The 22796-nt window shown below is 31.5% G+C and overlaps 1 protein-coding gene across 8 annotated transcripts in view; it reads left to right on the forward strand.

Annotated features, from left to right (window-relative positions):
* The first annotated feature begins 332 nt into the window (after positions 1-332).
* Positions 333-22796, forward strand: part of LOC143068347 (hemicentin-1-like) — a 166363-nt gene continuing 143899 nt past the window's right edge. The window contains exons 1-6 of one of the 8 annotated variants that reach the window (XM_076242326.1): positions 339-370; positions 4795-4903; positions 6041-6355; positions 9982-10299; positions 11767-12072; positions 15350-15655. In XM_076242326.1, coding sequence (XP_076098441.1) covers positions 4831-4903; positions 6041-6355; positions 9982-10299; positions 11767-12072; positions 15350-15655 — 1318 coding nt within the window. In that variant the 5' untranslated portion in view covers positions 339-370; positions 4795-4830. Of the gene's footprint in view, positions 371-4794; positions 4904-6040; positions 6356-7099; positions 7412-8146; positions 8459-9981; positions 10300-11766; positions 12073-15349; positions 15656-22796 lie in introns of those variants that run through there. The other 7 variants (XM_076242320.1, XM_076242327.1, XM_076242328.1 and 4 more) reach the window with 7 other exon arrangements.

Consider the following 22796-nt stretch of genomic DNA (forward strand, 5'->3'; position numbering starts at 1 on the left):
GGATGGGAGGGCATTTTTTGCATTTGTTTTTAGTATTACTTACAGACATTAAGGAATTGAAATTTTTTTGAGTCATAATATCATGATGTAGCAATCTCATTGACAAATTATCGAAATATTCGCTGGACTGAAACAAACCAACTGTAATCAATCAAAAGTTTTGAACTTGACGACTTATATGGAATATGGGACTTTGTGTTATAAATTTTCGTTGTAGTTCGGCATTTTTTTTTTTATTTTACTGTCTATAGAACCGGTTGTGCAAGTTATTGTGGGCTTTGATGAATAAAGTCAGATATATTTTCATTTTTAGGATTGAAATATAATACCTTTGACAGCAGCAACATAGATCTATTCATTGGCATTTGATGTAAGAGTAACTTTGAATTTAAAAGTTGGAACATTTGTATACCAAAAAGGGCTACTTGATGCTTAAAATAAGCTTGTCTTTCGTCGGTTTTTATACGACCGCAACATTTTTTTGGTCGTATATTGGTATCACGTTGGCGTTGGTGTCGTCGTCGTCGTCCGAATACTTTTGGTTTTCGCACTGTAACTTTAGTTTAAGTGAATAAAAATCTATAACACAAGGTTTATGACCACAAAAGGAAGGTTGGGATTGATTTTGGGAGTTTTGGTTCTAACAGTTTAGGAATTAGGGGCCAAAAAGGGCCCAAATAAACATTTTCTTGGTTTTCGCACTATAACTTTAGTTTAAGTAATACTGAAATTTTGACACAAGGTTTATGACCACAAAAGGGTTGGGATTGATTTTGGGAGTTTTGGTTCAAACAGTTTAGGAATTAGAGGCCAAAAAAAAGGGCCCAAATAAGCATTATTCTTGGTTTTCACACAATAACTTTAGTATAAGTAAATAGAAATCAATGAAATTTTAACACAAGGTATATGACTACAAAAGGAAGGTTGGGATTGATTTTGGGAATTAAGGTCCCAACAGTTTAGGAATTAGGGACCAAAAAGGGCCCAAATAAGCGTTTTTCTTGGTTTTCGCATCATAACTTTAGTATAAGTAAATAGAAATCTATGAAATTTAAACACAAAGTTTTTGACCATAAAAGGAAGGTTGGGATTGATTTTGGGAGTTTTGGTCCCAACAGTTTAGGAATAAGGGGCCCAAAGGGTCCAAAATTAAACTTTGTTTGATTTCATCAAAAATTGAATAATTGGGGTTCTTTGATTTGCCGAATCTAACTGTGTATGTAAATTCTTATTTTTGTGTCCCGTTTTCAAATTGGTCTACATTAAGGTCCAAAGGGTCCAAAATTAAACTTAGTTTGATTTTAACAAACATTGAATCCTTCGGGTTCTTTGATATGCTGAATATAAAAATGTACTTAGATTTTTAGCTCACCTGGCCTAGAAGGCCATGTGAGCTTTTCTCATCACTTGGCGTCCGTCGTCGTCGTCGTCGTCTGTCGTCGTTAACAATTTTTCAAACATCTTCTCCTCTGAAACTACTGAATGGATTTGAATGAAACTTAAAATGATTGTTCCTTAGATTATCCTGCACAAAGTGTGTGCTTCGATTTTTGATCCGTCAAAAAACATGGCCGCCGTTACTTAAAATAGAACATAGGGGTCAAATGCAGTTTTTGGCTTATATCTCAAAAACGGAAGCATTTAGAGCAAATCTGACAGGGGTAAAAATGTTCATTAGGTCAAGATCTATCAGCCCAGAAATTTTCAGATGAATCAAACAAACCATTGTTGGGTTGCTTCCACTTAATTGGTAATTTTAAGGAAATTTTGCAGTTTTTGGTCATTATCTTGAATATTATTATAGATGAAGATAAACTGTAAACAGCAAAAATGATCAGCAAAGTAAGATCTACAAATAGGTTAATATGACCAAAATTGTCAATTGACCCCTTAAGGGGTAAATGTCCTTTAATGACAATTTTTCACAATTTGTTCATCATATTTGCTAACTTTAAAAAATCTTCTCCTCTGAAACTACTGAATGGATTTGGATGAAACTTAGCATGATAGTTTCTTAGATTATCCTGCACAAAGTGTGTGCTTCGATTTTTGATCCGTCAAAAAACATGGCCGCCCTTACTTTAAATAGAACATAGGGGTCAAATGCAGTTTTTGGTTTATATCTCAAAAACGAAAGCATTTAGAGCAAATTTGACAGGGATAAAAATGTTCATTAAGTCAAGATCTATCAGCCCTGAAATTTTCAGACGAATCAAACAAACCATTGTTGGGTTGCTGCCACTTAATTGGTAATTTTAAGGAAATTTTGCAGTTTTTGGTCATTATCTTGAATATCATTATAGATAAAGATAAACTGTAAACAGCAAAAATGATCAGCAAAGTAAGATCTACAAATAGGTGAATATGACCAAAATTGTCAATTGACCCCTTAAGGGGTAAATGTCCTTTAATGACAATTTTTCACAATTTGTTCATCATATTTGCTAACTTTAAAAAATCTTCTCCTCTGAAACTACTGAATGGATTTTGATGAAACTTAGCATGATAGTTTCTTAGATTATCCTGCACAAAGTGTGTGCTTCGTGTTTTGGTCTGTTTTTCTTATACTATATGCAATAGGTCTACTAAAATTGGTGTATAGAATGATTGTAAGGTGTACATGTCTAGCTGACAGGTGTCATCTAACCTTGACCTCATTTTCATAATTCAGTGGTCAAAGTTAACTTTTTTAGTTTTGGTCTATTTTTTTAATACTTTATGTATTAGGTCAACTATATTTGGTGTATGAAAATATTTTATGATCTATATGTCGGTTACGCAGGTTTTATTTGAACTTGACCTCATTTTCACAGTCCATTGCTAAGTTTTAAGTGTTTGTGTTTTGGTCTCATTTTCTTTATTTATAAACAGTAAGTCATATATATTTGTAATATTGAAGAATTGTTAGCTGTACATGTTTGCCTGGCATGGTTCAATATGTTCAATAAGGCATTGTTTACCAGGTGATCGATTCAGGCTCTTGAGAGCCTCTTGTTTATTATTGGCCCAGTTTTCAAGTTGGTCCAAATCGGGGTCCAAAATTAAACTTTGTTTTATTTCATTAAAAATTGAATAATTGGGGTTCTTTGATATGCCAAATCTAACTGTGTATGTAGATTCTTAATTTTTGGTCCCGTTTTCAAATTGGTCTACATTAAGGTCCAAAGGGTCCAAAATTAAACTAAGTTTGATTTTAACAAAAAGTGAATTCTTGGGCTTCTTTGATATGCTGAATCTAAACATGTACTTTTGCATTCTGGGCCCAGTTTTCAAGTTGGTTCAAATCAGGATCCAAAATTATTATATTAAGGATTGTGCAATAGCAAGAAATTTTCAGTTGCACAGTATTCAGCAATAGCAAAAAATCTTCAATTGCACAGTATTGTGCAATAGCAAGAAATTTCAAAAGCACAGTATTGCGCAATAGCAAAAAAGCTTCAATTGCACAGTATTGTGCAATATCAAGTATTTTCAATTGCACAGTATTGCGCAATAGCAAGATATATCTAATTGCACAATATTGCGCAATAGCAAGAAATTTTCAATTGGAGTTATCTTTCTTTGTCCAGAATAGTAGTTGAATCAACTTAAATCATTGTTTTATACAATATACAATGTATATTCACTTTTACTACCAACTGATAAATTAAAACAATCTTTACCATTCAGTGATTACAAGCACTTTTTTTACATTTTAATATTTTATGATGTATTTAAATGAGTAGTTATTGTTGCAAGCTGCATTAGAAATTTGAATTGAGATCAGTTTTGGAATAAGGGAAAGGGGCATGTGAAAAAAAATTGGGGAGAGGGGGGGGGTGGGGGAGGTTGTTCAATTTTTCTCATTTCAGATTTCATAAATAAAAAGAAATTTCTTCAAACATTTTTTTGAGAGGATTAATATTCAACAGCATAGTGAATTGCTCAAAGGCAAAAAAAAAAAAAAAAAAATTAAGTTCATTAGACCACATTCATTCTGTGTCAGAAACCTATGCTATTTAATCACAATCCAAATTTAGAGCTGAATCCAGCTTGAATGTTGTGTCCATACTTGCCCCAACTGTTCAGTGTTCAACCTCTGCGGTCGTATAAAGCTGCGCCCTGCGGAGCATCTGGTTTAAGTTTTAATTGCAAGACAGTTTTAGTAATCAGATTGCTCCTATGTATCATAATGTAAGTATATGAATATTAGAAGTTGTGGTATGAGTGCCAATGAGACAACTCTCCATCCAATTCACAATTTGTAACCATCATAGGTCAAAGTATGGTCTTCAACACGTAGCCTTGGCTCACACCGAACAGCAAGCTTTGAAGGGCACCAAAAATGACTAGTGTAAAACTATTCAAACGGGAAAACCAACGGTTTTATCGATAAAAAAAAAAGAAAAACGAGTGACACTTATGAACAACACCAACAAACGACATCTACTGAACATCAGGTTCCTGACTCAGGACAGATGCAAACAAATGCAGCATTAAAACATTTTAATAGGTACCAACCTTCGCCCTTATCTGAAACAATAGTGTAACATCACAACATAGAATAACACACTATAAAAGATCAATTGAAATGGATTTACTCAATTAAAAGATATACAAACACAATTAAACATACACTGAACAAACAAATTCGATCTATTACACATTGTAAATATAAAATCAATAAAATGAGGGGTGAATAAATAAAGGCAACAGTAGTATAACACGGTGAGATGTTAAACAATTTCAGAAAAAAAAATCTTGAACAAAAAGCCACCAAATATGTATGAATGTATTATTATTTCTAAATTTAAGATAATCAGAAATTGCCGGTTTTGGTAGTCTGACACAATGATGTGCACTACAAAGATGCTACCACTTATGATGTTAACAGTGATGTTCTTACAACCATCATATGCCCAAGGTTTGTTAGTCTAAAACATATCAGGTTTAGTGTGTTTGTGTGTCAGTATATAGGGAGAAGGTGAAAATGATGCTTATTTTTGGCCACAAGTATTACTATTTGTATTGATAACATGTTTAACTGCTTTTTAACGAAAAATTTAAAGTCATGAAGCAGCCAGCTTTTATTAACGGAGAAGGCATGAGTGCCCACAAAGGACGATCGATCATCGGCAATTTAAATGACATTGAAGTCGAACGCAATTGTCATATGTGGGATTCGAGCTAACAAACTTGTGTTGACAATCTAGTGATACAAATTTGATAACTTCTTTTCAATAAGATCAGGCACAAACAGTTATTGTAGAAAACTATTCCTCCGTCAAAATACCAGTAACATCCGCAATTTTTAAATCATGTTTTATTTCTTATCTTCATTTGTGACTTATCTGACTATGTACATCACTGTTACTCCAGGCTCGTTGCTGACGACAGTATCATTTAATGACATACAAAATCGTCTTCAAATTGATAAAAATTGCAAGTACATCTTGCAGGGGCAATCAAAGATACCAATTGTTAAGGATTTGAGTTGACACATAACACAAATTTTAATGTTCAACAAAGTTCAAATTTTCTATAGGCTTGTAGCCTATGCCAACTTTGACAAAACCATGAATTCCAAAATCTACGAAAATAAACCGTTTCCTAAATCCATGAAATTGAAAATGAAAAAAAAAAATGAATTAAGAGTAGTAAGAATGAAATAAAGATTCTTAGCAACTGAGTAGTTTTACGTTTGTCAAGACCTTCTTGATAATGTACATAAAATAAAATAAAAATCTGTCGAAAATTTATAAAAATCGCGATTTTGAGTCATACCTTATTAATTGAAATCATTTATAAACTGTAAATTTTAAAAGTGTTTCTTCTACACTCTGAGTCATGGTTTATTGACTTTGAAGTTATAGCATCATTTGCATGTTAAAGTATTGCCATTTTATTTCAGTTCAATTTCTCATTTGACCCTTTGATGCACAAAAAACTAAAATTTTAAATAGAATAAGGGGTAAATTTGCAATAAGATTATTTAAGTGATTACAGTTCAGTAAAATATTCTATAAATTTCTAAAATATGCAATCTTTCCTTCTGTTACAGCTGTCCCTTCAGTGACCATTACACAGACATTCTACTCAGTCAATTCCGGGAGTTCTGTTACTTTGGCATGTACTGTCTCATCCAATACAGCTGTAACAAGTGTTTCCTGGCAGAGAACAGTCAATAATGGTCAAATCACTACAATAACATCCAATACCAACAACAACAAATATAGTGGCAGTAGTACATCTGTTCCTTCACTCACCATATTCAATACAGATTCAGGTGATGCTGGAACATATAGATGTTTTGCTTCAAACAGTGCTGGAACAGGACAGAGTTCTAACACAGCAAGTCTGACTGTTACCTCAAATAGTAAGTAACTTTGTTATTTATTCTGTATTAATCTATGTTAAAAAGTAGTTATAATCAATATTTAGTACTGAATATCTTTTTTTTTATCCTTTTATGCACAACAATAACATTTAGAATAAGTTTCAATTCGGCAGAATAAAAAATATGTATTTCATCTCAACTTGACCACAAATCATATTTTCCTGCTATTGTGCGTCATTGGAATAGAATTTTGCATGTAGAAAGGATAATTTATAAAAGGATCTTTTAAAATTTGTTATGTACATTTCCTCGTCATGTTTTTTTTTTACCTTTTAAGAATACATTGTGATGTCACAACTTCCACAACATGCATAGAATGACATAAGATATCTTATGATGACCATAAAATTATATCTGTCAAAGGCAACACTGTTGTAGGTCTTATTGGTATTCTCTTGACTTTTCAAGATGTTATCAAATGACTTCATTTATGCAAAAGATATATAAAAGTCCAAAACATTTTTATTGTTATTTCTTCATAGACAGAAAATTATTAGTCTTTTCTTCATTGGTAATAAACATATTGTTATATCATCATTTGCATGTTAAAGTATTGCCATTTTATTTCAGTTCAATTTCTCATTTGACCCTTTGATGCACAAAAAACTAAAATTTTAAATAGAATAAGGGGTAAATTTGCAATAAGATTATTTAAGTGATTACAGTTCAGTAAAATATTCTATAAATTTCTAAAAAAAACTGCAATCTTTCCTTCTGTTACAGCTGTCCCTACAGTGACCATTACACAGACATTCTACTCAGTCAATTCCGGGAGTTCTGTTACTTTGGCATGTACTGTCTCATCCAATACAGCTGTAACAAGTGTTTTCTGGCAGAGAACAGTCAATGGTCAAATCACTACAATAACATCCAATACCAACACCAACAAATACAGTGGCAGTACTTCATCTGTTCCTTCACTCACCATATTCAATGCAGATTCAAGTGATGCTGGAACATATAGATGTTTGGCTTTAAACAGTGCTGGAACAGGACAGAGTGCTCAGACAGCAAGTCTGTCTGTTACCACAAATAGTAAGCAACTTTGTTATTTATTCTATATTATTTTATGTTAAAAAGTAGTACTGAATATCCTTTTTTTTATCCTTTTATGCACTACAATAACATTTAGAATAAGTTTCAATTCGGCAGAACAAAAAATATGTATTTCATCTCAACTTGACCACAAATCATATTTTCCTGCTATTGTGCGTCATTGGAATAGAATTTTGCATGTAGAAAGGATAATTTATAAAAGGATCTTTTAAAATTTGTTATGTACATTTCCTCGTCATGTTTTTTTTTTTTTTGCCTTTTAAGAATACATTGTGATGTCACAACTTCCACAACATGCATAGAATGACATAAGATATCTTATGATCTGACCATAAAATTATAGCTGTCAAAGGCAACACTGTTGTAGGTCTTATTGGTATTCTCTTGACTTTTCAAGATGTTATCAAATGACTTCATTTATGCAAAAGATATATAAAAGTCCAAAACATTTTTATTGTTATTTCTTCATAGACAGAAAATTATTAGTCTTTTCTTCATTGGTAATAAACATATTGAAGTTATATCATCATTTGCATGTTAAAGTATTGCCATTTTATTTCAGTTCAATTTCTCATTTGACCCTTTGATGCACAAAAAACTAAAATTTTAAATAGAATAAGGGGTAAATTTGCAATAAGATTATTTAAGTAATTACAGTTCAGTAAAATATTCTATAAATTTCTAAAAAAAATGCAATCTTTCCTTCTGTTACAGCTGTCCCAACAGTGACCATTACACAGACATTCTACTCAGTCAATTCCGGGAGTTCTGTTACTTTGGCATGTACTGTCTCATCCAATACAGCTGTAACAAGTGTTTTCTGGCAGAGAACAGTCAATGGTCAAATCACTACAATAACATCCAATACCAACACCAACAAATACAGTGGCAGTACTTCATCTGTTCCTTCACTCACCATATTCAATGCAGATTCAACTGATGCTGGAACATATAGATGTTTTGCTTCAAACACTGCTGGAACAGGACAGAGTTCTAACACAGCAAGTCTTTCTGTTACCACAAATAGTAAGTGACTGTTATTTACTCTGTATGATTTCATGTTAAAAAGTAGTTATTATCAATGTTATATTTGTTATTCTCATAGGATTTTGTCTAATGCTTAGTCCGTTTCTGTGTGTGTTACATTTTAATGTTGTGTCGACAGTCGTTGTTCTCCCCTTATATTTAATGCGTTTCCCTCAGTTTTAGTTTGTTACCCCGATTTTGTTTTTTGTCCATGGATTTATGAGTTTTGAACAGCGGTATACTACTGTTGCCTTTATTTAGTACTAAATATATCTTTTTTTTTTATCCTTTTATGCACTACGAAAACATTTAGAATAAGTTTCAATTCGGCAGAATAAAAAATATGTATTTCATCTCAACTTTACCACAAATCATATTTTCCTGCTATTGTGCGTCATTGGGATAAAATTTTGCATGTAGGAAGGATAATTTATAAAAGGATCTTTCAAAATTTGTTATGTATATTTCCTCGTCTCATGTTTTTTTTTTTGCCTTTTAAGAATGCATTGTGATGTCACAACTTCCACAATATGCATAGAATGACATAAGATATCTTATGATCTGACCATAAAATCATAGCTGTCAAAAAAAGGCAACACTGTTGTAGGTCTTATTGGTATTCTCTTGTCTTTTCAAGATGTTATCAAATGACTTCATTTATGCAAAAGATATATAAAAGTCCAAAATATTTTTATTGTTATTTCTTCATAGACAGAAAATTATTAGTCTTTTCTTCATTGGTAATAAACATATTGAAAAAATATTGCAGCCATTAATTGAAAAATGATAAGATATCTATAATTTTTTAAGAATCCTTAGTAAAAGTTAAGAAAAAAGAAAAAAAAAGAAAAAAAAGTGAAATAAGGGAAATACATTTAATTTATTGCTAATGTTCCCTGTCAAAATGTCTTTTTTTAGGAAAGTTTTAAACAAATGTATTAATAATTCACACTATTTATGACTGTCTAATTATATATTCTCTCCTTCCTTGTGCACATAATTTTACTGTTATAAAACCCTTTCATACATATTTGAGCATGCCCAGTAACTACTATGAGGTGAATGCAACATTTAAAAAAAAACATTAGATAAAATCAGTAATGTTCAATGAACAATACTACATAAAACTTCAGTGATTCCTCAAAAAAGTTATTAATGGGCATACTTTGAAATTGATAAAGGAATAATTTTATTCAATGTTCCATTTGCTATAAATTACAATTTTTTGTTCAGATTGGTTAATTATGATTTGTTTTGTATTTTTAGATGTACTATTCTTTAGTAAATCAATTATTTATAAAAAGTGGAACAGACTTTAATTCCCCTTGTTATCAGACTGTCCTTGTTTGCACAATTCATTATTAAATCTTCTTGTAACAACTGAGTTATTTCGTATCTTTTATCACATGTCTGGCGTTTATGTCTTACTTGGTATTCAGTAGTTGCATAAAACCTTTTATTATGTATTTATGATTGAATTAAATGTTTCCAGACAAACCTTTGTACTTACCATATGTTTCCAGATTCACCAACTGTAACCATACTCAATGATGTCATTAATGTGGTGCAAGGAAACTCTGTAACACTTGATTGCACTGTATCCTCCAACCTGGCACTAACTTCTGTTTACTGGCAGAGAAACACAAATGGTGCTATAACTACTATAAACCCTACTATAAACAATCCTAACAATAAATATTCTGGTAGTACCACATCAAATCCTGCATTAACCATTTTTAATGCTGACATTGTTGATGCCGGTGACTATACTTGTTTTGCTGTCAGCAGTGCTGGAACTGGACAGAGTAATATAGTCACAAGACTTACAGTTCTAGCTCAGAGTAAGCACATGCACACTTGATGTTATAAACATTAAAAAAATACTAACTTTTTTATTTACATAATTATGAATCACCATATACTCTCACATTGTCATTTGTTGTCTTTATATCACTTCTGACATAACCTAACATAATGGCAGTTCTAATTTCATAACCTGCTTTTATGTATCATCATTCTTGTGTTTATTTGCATAAATACTATCAAAGCTGAATATACTGATATTTTTTTAATACTGTAGTCTTTGTTTTAACTATCATTGCTAATTATTAAACTTATTAATTCCAAGTTATTAAACTTATTAATTCCAAATTATTAAACTTATCAATTTCAAATTATTGTCATTTCAGAAAATGTGTGTTTTACAAAAAACGAAACTATACAGTTTGACCAACTTATTTTTACATAAGTGATTTTGTTATGTAGTATACAAATTCAATTCATTTAATTTACATTTCCTTTGAGAATTCATTATAAAAAGACTCCCTTCCATATTTTCAAAATGAATATGAACAAATGATTAATGACTCAAACCTCTTTTCAAAATTAAATATTTTTGAGTTGGATTTTTTTTTGTAGGGGGGGGGGGGGGGGTTAGAGGAGGAGTTTAAGAGGTATGAATGTACCCTGATTTGCTCTTAATTGACTAAAAAGTAAGATCCCCTAAATACAGAACTTTGAGGAGAATTTAATACGGAAAGTCCCTAATTGACACAATGAAAAGTTTGAGATCTCAGAAACTATATTCAAGTGCTTTCCTGATTATTGTCATTGGCTGTCTTATGCTATATGTTAATGCTTTTGCTATATCTTGATGCTTTTGCTATTTGAAGAATTCAGTGTTTAGGCAGATTTTGTGTATTTATTGTCATTTTTTATTTTTATTTAAAACTTGACAATTTTGTTTAACTTTCCAATAGATTTGATTTACAAATTATAGTACTTGTGCTGCACTGGATCAGTAGAACTTCAAAAGCGTGCATTGCACTATAAGTGTTATGTATGACTCATGTTTTTTTATAACATGATAATGAAAAGATAGTAATTTGGCTTTGAAAAAAAATAATGAATTATATATAGTTGTATTTTCTTTATTTATCAGACATTAACATACATTTTTGGATGGAATACCTTTATTTGATCATTGTAATATTTATTAAACATTGATGATATATATTATTTTTTACACTATTACGTAAATAGAGTTCATAAATCATTTTTTTTACTTTCTCCTAGTATTAAATTCAATTAGAAAAAAACCTGTTTATAATATATTCTGAAAATTACTACCTTAATATATTAATACTTGCAAAATTTGAACAATTGATGATTATTTTGATTTGAAAATTCACTGAATTTTTACAGGATTGTGTACAGGGTTGTGCTTTTATCTTGAATTGGTTGCGTATTTGATTTATTTTGGTTCCTTTTTAAACTTTTAAAATATTGTACATTTCATCTCTCAAAAGGTGTACCAACTGTTGCTGTACAACAAGCATCCTATTCAGTGTCCACTGGTAACACTGTGACCTTGTCATGTACTGTGACATCTAACCTTGCTGTCACTGATGTTTACTGGCAAAGAAATATTGGTGGAGCCATAACACAAATTAGATCCACAACCAACACCAACAAATATAGTGGCAGCACTACTAGCACACCATCTCTAACCATCTTTAATGGAGACCAAAGTGATGCTGGGGTTTACACATGTTTTGCCACCAACAGTGTAGGAACAGGACAGAGTTCAACTACTACACTGTCTGTTACTGGAAGTAAGTGTTTTATATTGTTTTTTGAAAGATTTGCATGCTTAGTAAGTAGTCTGGTATCTTTAATGAGTTTGTATGCACTTTTTATAACTGTCTTTTCAAACTAACATTTGAAATATTATGTCTTTCCCTCTCTCAGATGGGAGATTAATGTAAAAAAATTGTAAAATGTTCATGTGCCTAATTCAATTTTTATAAAATGAAGTCAACAGTAAGAAATATTTTAATTAAACTTTACCCCATTGCTATTTTATACAATATCTAGGTCTGATTTATATATTTTTGACATGATCCAACACTGTTACCAGAGCTTTTTCGGAATAAAATATTTGGTTTGCAATTACATGTACTATGTACACAATCAGAATATTTCATAAAGATATAAATGTCTTTATTTATATAGGAATTTTAGTACTTGTGAATTCATTTTTAAATTTGATTTCAACTTCTAAAATATTTGCTTTACATCTTTGTAGTGCAATAAGAACGTTCTTGTAAATTTTTGATGTGCCAAAGAATTAAGTAACAAAATTATTCAAAGTTTAGCATTTAAGATTTTAAGATAAAGAAATAATTACAAATAGGAAGAGAAAAGACTTTAGGTTAAAAAACATACATGAGCTAGTTCGCAGAGGTTCTTTAATTTTTTTTGTATAACTGTGATAGATTTTTTGTATATGATGATAGTTTTTATACGACCGCAAATTCAATTTTTGGTCGTATATTGGTATGATGTTGGCGTCGTCGTCTGTGTCGTCGTCGTCGTCCGAATACTTTTAGTTTTCGCACTCTAACTTTAGTAAATGTGAATAGAAATCTATGAAATCTTAACACAAGGTTTATCACCACAAAAGGAAGGTTGGGATTGATTTTGGAAGTTTTGGTCCCAACATTTTAGGAATTAGGGGCCAAAAAGGGCCCAAATAAGCATTTTCTTGGTTTCCGCACTATAACTTTAGTTTAAGTAAATAGAAATCTATGAAATTTTGACACAAGGTTTATGACCACAAAAAGACGGTTGGGATTGATTTTGGGAGTTTTTGTTTCAACAGTTTAGGAATTAGGGGCCAAAAAAGGGCCCAAATAAGCATTATTCTTGGTTTTCGCACAATAACTTTAGTATAAGTAAATATAAATCAATGAAATTTAAACACAAGGTTTATGACCACAAAAGGAAGGTTGGGATTGATTTTGGGAGTTGAGGTCCGAACAGTTTAGGAATTAGGGGCCAAAAAGGGGCCCAAATAAGCATTTTTCTTGGTTTTCGCACCAAAACTTTAGTATCAGTAAATAGAAATCTATGAAATTTAAACACAAGGTTTATGACCATAAAAGGAAGGTTGGGATTGATTTTGGAAGTTTTTGTACCAACAGTTTAGGAATAAGGGGCCCAAAGGGTCCAAAATTAAACTTTGTTTGATTTCATCAAAAATTGAATAATTGGGGTTCCTTGATATGCCCAATCTAACTGTGTATGTAGATTCTTAATTTTTGGTCCCGTTTTAAAATTGGTCTACGTTAAGGTCCAAAGGGTCCAAAATTAAACTTAGTTTGATTTTAACAAAAATTAAATCCTTGGGGTTCTTGATATGCTGAATCTAAAAATGTACTTAGATTTTTGATTATTGGCCCAGTTTTCAAGTTGGTCCAAATCGGGGTCCAAAATTAAACTTTGTTTGATTTCATCAAAAATTGAATAATTGGGGTTCTTTGATATGCCAAATCTAACTGTGTATGTAGATTCTTAATTTTTGGTCCCGTTTTCAAATTGGTCTACATTAAAGTCCAAAGGGTCCAAAATGAAACTAATTTTGTTTTTAACAAAAATTGGATTCTTGGGCTTCTTTGATATGCTGAATCTAAACATGTACTTAGATTTTTGATTATGGGCCTAGTTTTTAAGTTGGTCCAAATCAGGATCCAAAATTATTATATTAAGTATTGTGCAATAGCAAGAAATTTTCAATTGGACAGTATTCAGCAATAGCAATAAATCTTCAATTGCACAGTATTGTGCAATAGCAAGAAATTGTCAATTGCACAGTATTGCGCAATAGCAAGAAATCTTCAATTGCACAGTATTGTGCAATAGCAAATATTTTCAATTGCACAGTATTGCACAATAGCAAGAAATATCTAATTGCACAATGTTGTGCAATAGCAAGAAATTTTCATATTTTCAATTGGAGTTATCTTTCTTTGTCCAGAATAGTAGTTGAATCAACTTAAATCATTGCTTTATACAATATACAATGTATATTATTTTTTACTACCAACTGATAAATTAAAACAATCTTTACCATTCAGTGATAACAAGCACTTTTTTTTACATTTTAATATGTATTTAAATGAGTAGTTATTGTTGCAAACTCCATTAGAAATTTGAATTGAGATCAGTTTTGGAATAAGGGAAAGGGGGATGTGAAAAAAAATTGGCGGGGGGGGGGGTTCAATTTTTTTCACTTTAGATTTCATAAATAAAAAGAAAATTTCTTCAAACCATTTTTTTGAGAGGATTAATATTCAACAGCATAGTGAATTGCTCAAAGGCAAAAAAAAATTTTAAGTTCATTAGACCACATTCATTATGTGTCAGAAACCTATTCTGTGTCAACTATTTAATCACAATCCAAATTTAGAGCTGAATCCAGCTTGAATGTTGTGTCCATACTTGCCCCAACCGTTCAGGGTTCAACCTCTGTGGTCGTATTAAGCTGTGCCCTGCGGAGCATCTGGTTATGGTTTTCATAAAAGACGAGACACATGATAACTTTAAGAGCTAATGATTTGAAGGATTTACCAGTAAAACCATTTATGCTTTTATCCTTTTTGGGGTAGAATTTTTTTAATGCATTACTTGAATATTGTGCTTTTACTTTGTAAATAAATATCTGTAAAAGTGCTAACAAATTACATCATGACAATCACCAAAAATTTATTTATCAGTACCCTAAAGTTATGCTTGTGCACAAAAAATAAAAATAATAATAAAGATAGAAAACCCAACAAGAACAGCACTTTAAGTTAAGATTCCACCATCTAGTAGTGTTTTTGTAGTGTTCTTCTTTTGCTTTAATATTGTTATTATTACTTGCTTGCTTACTCACTCTTTGCATGTGCAATGTTGTTTTTGACAGTGACAACTTTTAGAATTAAAACATATATATATATATGTTGTTGAGATGAGAAAATGAGAAAAAGGAATTAAGACGTTTGCTTGCATTGTAATCCACAAGTTTCCCATCTGATAATGCTTAGATTAACATGTGCTTTATTTTAGCTGTACCCACTGTTCAGATACAACAACCATCCTATTCTGCTATAACTGGCAACATTGTCATCCTGGTGTGCTCTGTGACATCTAACCTTGCTGTAACTAATGTTTACTGGGAGCGAAATGTTGGTGGTACCATAGCAACCATTTCAGCTACAACAAACACTAACAAATATGGTGGCAGTTCTGCTGCAACCCCATCTCTAACCATCTTTAATGCTGCCCAAAGTGATGTAGGAACTTACACATGTTTTGCCACCAACAGTGTAGGAACTGGACAGAGTACAACTACTACACTGTCTGTTACTGGAAGTATGTGATGTTATTCTTTATAGAGAAATAAATTTGTACCTGAGAAGAGGCATCTGTTATAAGAGAAATCATCTGTGACATTTTTCTCAAAATGACGATTTAAATATATAGGTCAATATTTCTTCATATAGGTATTTGGGATACTAAGGTGGTACCATATGACATATGATGTTTTTATGATAGAAGAGGGACATTTTGTTTACTGGTCTGTGGGTCTGTTCCTTCCTCCATCATCCCTCTGTCCGTCCATCTGTCTGTCCCACTTCAGATTAAAGTATTTGGTCAAGGTGGTTTTTGAAGAAGTTGAAGTCCAATCAAATTGAAACTTGGTACATATGTTCTGTATAATATGATCTTTTTAGTTTCAATGCCAAATGATCCCAAAATCAAGGTCCACTGAACACAGAAAATGAAAATGCTAGTGGGGCATCCATGTTCTATGGACAAATTCTTGTATTTCTATGTTTTTGTCATTGTAAAATTAAATATACCACTAAGAAATATCTATCATGTTTGCAATAATCTATACTATGCAAAGCGTATAATGCTCAGATAATATTAGAGTCTAGCAATTGATAAGAAATGTATTGGAATTCAGCTTTTGCATGATGAATCACTCAGTAGTTTGATCTATTATCACTTTGTATTTTTATATACAACCCTTAGTCTGTTGATAAGCAAATAATGCTGTATCTGATGCTTAACCTTTTCGTTTTAACATTTTAGACAATATTGACGGAATCTGACAACTAATATTTTAAAGAAGGCCTTTTTCTAAAATTTACTTTTAGCAGGACTGCTGCTTGTCATGAAAACTGTTTTAAAAAAAATTGTGAATCTGAAGGGTATCAAAGTTTGTTGTATGCTAGATATTTGCCTCTCTGTAGATATTTTCATTCCCTATTTTTCAATCTGATCGAACTAAAACGATCCTGTGTCAACTCTTCCCTTACTAGGATCTGGCAGTGCTCCTTTATGCTAATGTTCTGAAGACCTTACATGTTCCTTGGTTTACTCTTGATCCTACACACCTTCAAAAATTTAATAATGTAATTAATAACAGAATAGAAAGAAGAACAAAGAGTTTTCAGATCATTATAAGCATTGACAAAGGATCTGTATTTCAACCACAATTCCGTCCCCTATTCATGAATGTGACCTAGATTTGTTACCGGGTTTGAACTAATATCAGCAACACTGCAACATGTGGACCAGGATCTGCGTACCCTTCTGGAGCACCTGAGATCACCCCAAGTTTTAGGAGGGGTTCCTGTTGCTTAGTCTTTAGTTTTCTATGTCTGATTTAATGTGCTATTGTTTGTCTTTTTCTTTCTTAGCCATGTCATTGTCAGTTTATTTTCAATTAATGGGTTGAATGTTCCTCCGGTACCTTTTGCCCCTCTTTTCCTTGTCAATTATTTTCCTTGTTCTTTTCCATTTTTGCCTGAGTTTTGCAAACTATAATAGACAAAAGCTTTTAAAATAGCTAATATAATAAGGAGGAAATGATTTACAAATAGTTCAAACATCATCAAAATCTCCAATCTACTCCTTATTGCAGTTATTGTCTTTAAATTATGATTTTTTTCCAATTTCTATTATTTTGAAAGGAGCAGGTTCAGTAAGACCCCTTTTTGACCCCAAAATATAGCAGTTTTACAAAATTGTTAAAATGTAAACTTTTAGTTATTTATTGGGAACTAGAATGCTTCTGCTACATTAATATGGGCTGTTTTAGACAATACAATGCACATATATCGGGTACTAGCATCATCAAGTCATGCTTAATTACTGAAATCTTCACAATTTTAGCATTTTAGTTAAATTTTAGACGGTTTCCATCTGAAATGAAAGTGGCCGCATTTGTGTTCATTCTTAATATTGAAATGTAAGTTGTAATTTATGATAATACATAACATATAAAGGTTGAGGATGAACACAGATGTGGCCACTTTCATTTTTGACAAAAAAAACATCTGAAAAGTGACATATTTTGGCATATTTGATAGATTTTTCATATTTAAGCTATAATCGGAGCGTTTTGAATGACTAGATCAGTTAAAATCTTTTACATAAACTAATTAAATCACTTAAATAGACACTTAAGTGTTTAAAAAGTGTCCAAAATCTGTCGTCAGATGAACCTGAAATTTGAGGCCAAAAATCGGCCCTTACCTGACCTACTTCTTTGTAATATTTAGATTAAATTCTATTATCAAAATTGATTGACAAGACAAAATCTACATTTCAGTCAACATGACTCCTTATTGAAGTTATTGCACTTTCTTCATGAAGTTTTTCCCTAATATTCAGCATTTTTATGCCACATTTAAAGGCATTATATTTTCTGGTCTGTGCGTTAGTCCACCCGTCTGTGTGTCACGCTTCCGGTTAAAATTTTGGTTTAAGTTTTTGGTCAATGTAGTTTTTGATGAAGTTGAAGTTCAATCAACTTGAAACTTAGTACACATGTTCCCTATGATATGATCTTTCTAATTTTAAGCCGAATTAGAGATTTCCCCATTTTGACAGTGCACTGAACATAGAAAACAATAGTGTGGATTGGGCATTCGTGTACTGGGGACACATTCTTGTTGCTTGTTATCTTAATAATGAAATAACTTATTAATAGCAAATTGATCAATACAACAAGATCTACTAACAAATGTATGGCTGTAATCAGGAGTTGACACATTATTTGAGATATTGCAGTTTAATCATAATTTCAACCATATTTTGTCATGATCTGTAGGACCAGATCAACACTTAGGTCAACATAACTGAAATTGTCAGTTTACTCTTCCATAGAGTTACAGCCCTTTAATTACTAATTTTTGTCAAAAGTGACCTTTGTTGCAGACACAAGTGAGGAACACAGACTCTCTTAGCCTATAGATTTAGCTTTTTATTGCAATTTTAGTTTTAGAATTATTTTTATTGCTTTAACTTTTCCCCCTCTTAATATAGATACATTTGTGTATAATCATTTATGTACATTGATAAAGATTTTACAGGAGATAAATAAGAATAGATTCACTGATTACTTACCTCCAAAATATGAAGTCTGTATTTAACATAATGCCCTTCATTGCTAGGGGGTGCATAAGATTTAGAATAACTTTAATTTTTGTTAGAAATAAAGTCAAAAGTTGTATTTCACTGTTCAAAAGTCATAAATGGATTCAGAGAAAATAAATCCAGGTTACAAACTAAAACCAAGAGAATCATTTAGAAGTGGAAAACAATGAAATAATATTGTATTAAAAAGAAAATGGATCTTTAACTAAATGGACTTTTTTATTTCGATAGAATTCTTATATATAACTTTAAAATCACAAGCTATATACAAACAAAAATACCAAACTACGACAAAATTAAAAATGGAAAGTCCTTAATCAAATGACAAATTCAAACACTTAAACATTTCAAACAAACGGATAAGAAATTGTCCTCAGAGTTCTGTATTTTTGTTAGTTTACTTTATACAGGGTTTAAAAACCTAAAGTTTTGGTAGAATTAATTTCAGAGAAAGATAGAGATTGAAAAGTATCCAGAAGTTCATATGAGTTTTTTAGAATCCACAAATGGTTAATACAAATTCTACAAATAGAAACAGTTTCACAGTATTTTCACTGCAGACCTAATTTTTGTAAATCATGCATATATTTGATGTTTGTGTCTGCTATAACCAAATATACCATATAGGTTTTTCTCATTGTTGAAGACAGTACAGTTGCCTATAATCTCTTTTATCTACTGTAAACCAACAAATTTTCGCGAGCAATTTATTTCGTGACTTTCGCAAGAAGAAATATAACGCGAATATGTAAAACTTTGATTTTTTCTTATCTATATTCATTGGGACAATTTTAGAATTGCGAAATTAAATCGCCGCGAAATGGATTAGGAATGACTAAATGGGAAATAAACTATCCGCGAAAATAAGTTGGTTTACAGTACTTCATTTGAACTATTGTGGGTCGTTATAACATCTTCATGCCTTATATATCATGTACTGTATTACGACGCTAGATTAAAACTGACGAAGAAATGTAACACCCGGCCACCGAAAGCTTTCTTATTGTGAAGCCCAGGTGGTCGAGTGGTCTATCGCGCCGGATACAGTGCAAGCGATTTGGTGTCACGATATCTCAGTAGCATGAGTTTGAATCCCGGCGAGGGAAGCACAAAAAATTTGCAAAAGCAAAGGAGTAGGTTCAGTAAGACCCCTTTTTGGCCCCAAAATATAACAGTTTTACAAAATTATGAAATTGTTATCTTTTAGCTATTTATTGGAAAGTAGAATGCTTCTGCTACATAAATATAGACTGTTTTTGACAATACAATGTACATATATCGGGTACTAGCATCATTAAGTCATGCTAAATTACTGAAATCTTCACAATTTTAGCATTCTAGTTAAATTTTAGACGGTTTCCGTCTGAAATGAAAGTGGCCGCATTCGTGTTCATTCATAATATTGAAATGTAAGTTGTATTTGATGATAATACATAACATATATAAAGGTTGAGGATGAACACGGATGCGGCCACTTTCATATTTGACCAAAACCATCTGAAAAATGACGTTTTTTGGCATATTTGCTAGATTTTTCATATTTAAGCTTGAATCAGAGCGTTTTTAATGACTAAATCAGATAAAAACTTTCACAAAAATTAATCAAATCAATTGAAAAAGACACTTAAGTGTTTAAAAAGGGTCCAAAATCTTTCGTCAGATGAACCTGAAATTTGAGGCCAAAATCGGCCCTTACCGGACCTACTCCTTTACAGATCTAACATTGTTGGGTTGATGTTTAGACGAGTTGTATATACAAAATGTACACAGCCATGTACGTTTCACCATCACTGCTGGTGATCCGATGGATACATCTGTTGTAGAGTTGTCACTTGTTCAGACGTACTTATAAATATAATTATTTCTGTGACTGTATCTTGCATTAATTTGCAGTATCCTTTACAATAAAAATTTAACCTAATCTGTAACAATAACATTTTCATGCCGTATATATCATGAACTGATTTACGACGCTAGATTAAAACTGACGAGGAAAGGTAACATCCGGCCACCGAAAGCTTTCTTATTGTGAAGCCCGGGTGGTCGAGTGGTCTAGAGCGCCGGATACAGTGTTGGCGATTTGGTGTAACGATATCTCGACGATGGAAAAACAAAACATTTGCGAAAGCAAATTTACAGATCTAACATTGTTGGGTTGATGTTTATACGAGATATATATATATATATATATTATTTATCATTGCATTTTGTCAAATTCTTTTAAGTGCATATTAAATCATATTTAAATGAAATGTTTTAGATTTACCTGCAGTCACCATTACCCAGTCTTCATACTCAGTTAACTTCGGTGGAACAGTTACTCTTACCTGTACAGTATCAGCCGATCCTGCACACAATACTGTGTATTGGCAAAAAGTTGGCAATGGTGTTTCCCAATCAGTCACAATTGGTAACAGATATACTGGATCAACAGTTTCAAGTCCTTCTCTTACTATCTCTAGTGCTGTCCAGAATGACGAAGGATTCTATGTGTGCTATGCCACGAATATTGTTGGCACAGGAAACAGCCAGCAAACTTTCTTGGATGTTCAAGGAAGTAAGCAAAAAATCTTGAAATCCGTGTTTAATATGTCTAAAAATTTATGGTCATTTTTTGTTCTTCCAGGTATAAAAAGGTATACTGAGGATTCATTATTTTGTTAGTATAAATTTTTGTGGACAACAATCCTCCAAAATTCATATGAAGTGAAGGTAAGCAATAATATGCAACCGTTCGACCTTCAACAATGAGGAAAAGCCATACCGTATGGTCGGTTGTAAAAGGCCTCGAAATGATAATATGAAACAATTCAATTGAGAAAACTTACGGTCTAATCTATAATAAAACAGATTATGAAAATTAATAATGACAGACATGAACTACAACAACTGAACTAAAGGCTTTTGACTTGGGACAGGCACATAAGACAATCTTATTTTACAGAGATTTTTCTGTAGATTATACCTTTTCTAAAACTAAAACATTCTTGGTTATAATTCAAGAAACATTTACAAAGTGTTTTGTTTTGATTTGGTAAAAATATTCTTGAAAGTAAAGGAAACCAACCAATGTGATACATATATTTAGGGTCGAAAAACACAGAATTGCTTCAGGAGTAATATTAGATAAACAGAGAATTACAACTGTCAAAGGGTGTATGATTGGCGTGAAAATTATACTATATCTGTAAATAAAATTGAGAATGGAAATGAGGTATATAATATGTATGAACGGAAATATTTCTGTATAAATATTTCAGACCTAAATAAGTATGATTTGTTTTTCCAAGAATATATGTACACTGTTGGTATATGCATATAAATTGTCAAAAATGTAATTTTAACACACTGTGTAGTATGTAAATATAAAAATGGAAAAAGATTTTACAATGAAATAAAATAAACGCACTATTTCGCTGGACAAACCATATCATAGGGCGTGTATCTCTCTTTTCATTTTGCTGCTCGATGAATTAATTAGATGAAGTTCAATTGTTTTTGATATATTTCAGTATTGTAAGTTTGAAACTTCCATTGGCCATAATCACAGAGATATGAACGACTATTTCACATTATAAACTTATTCTTTATTTTTCCTAACCTATCTTTTTCTTTGAGACTATAAGGTTCTAAAGTATGGAACTTGTGGATTCAAAAGTGTTCTCTTCTTAATATAAATATATATTGTTCTTATCTAGAAGCATGAATCAATACAATATTTTGTTTTGGTTCTTTAGCTTAATGCATAATAAATAGTTTTACTGCTTCAGCTTACTGCATACATATAATGCTTGGGGCTTTAGCTTAGAACATTAATATTTTGTATGTGTGCTGTAGCTTGAAACATATATAATTTATATGCTTCTTAGTTTGAATTCTTTGAAATTTATATGAATTGTGTATTACGTATTGCTATTGATATATGTATGATTTTAAAATGAGTATATTAATCTGTACTGTACATGATATGTTATATATATGTGATATGCATTAATGTGAAGTATCTATGTCAGTTTTAAAAGCTCTCATGAGATTGTTTTGTATAGTTTTATATTTAGGTACA

This window comes from Mytilus galloprovincialis, chromosome 3 (genome assembly GCF_965363235.1).
Source record: "Mytilus galloprovincialis chromosome 3, xbMytGall1.hap1.1, whole genome shotgun sequence".
NCBI classification, from domain to species: domain Eukaryota; kingdom Metazoa; phylum Mollusca; class Bivalvia; order Mytilida; family Mytilidae; genus Mytilus; species Mytilus galloprovincialis.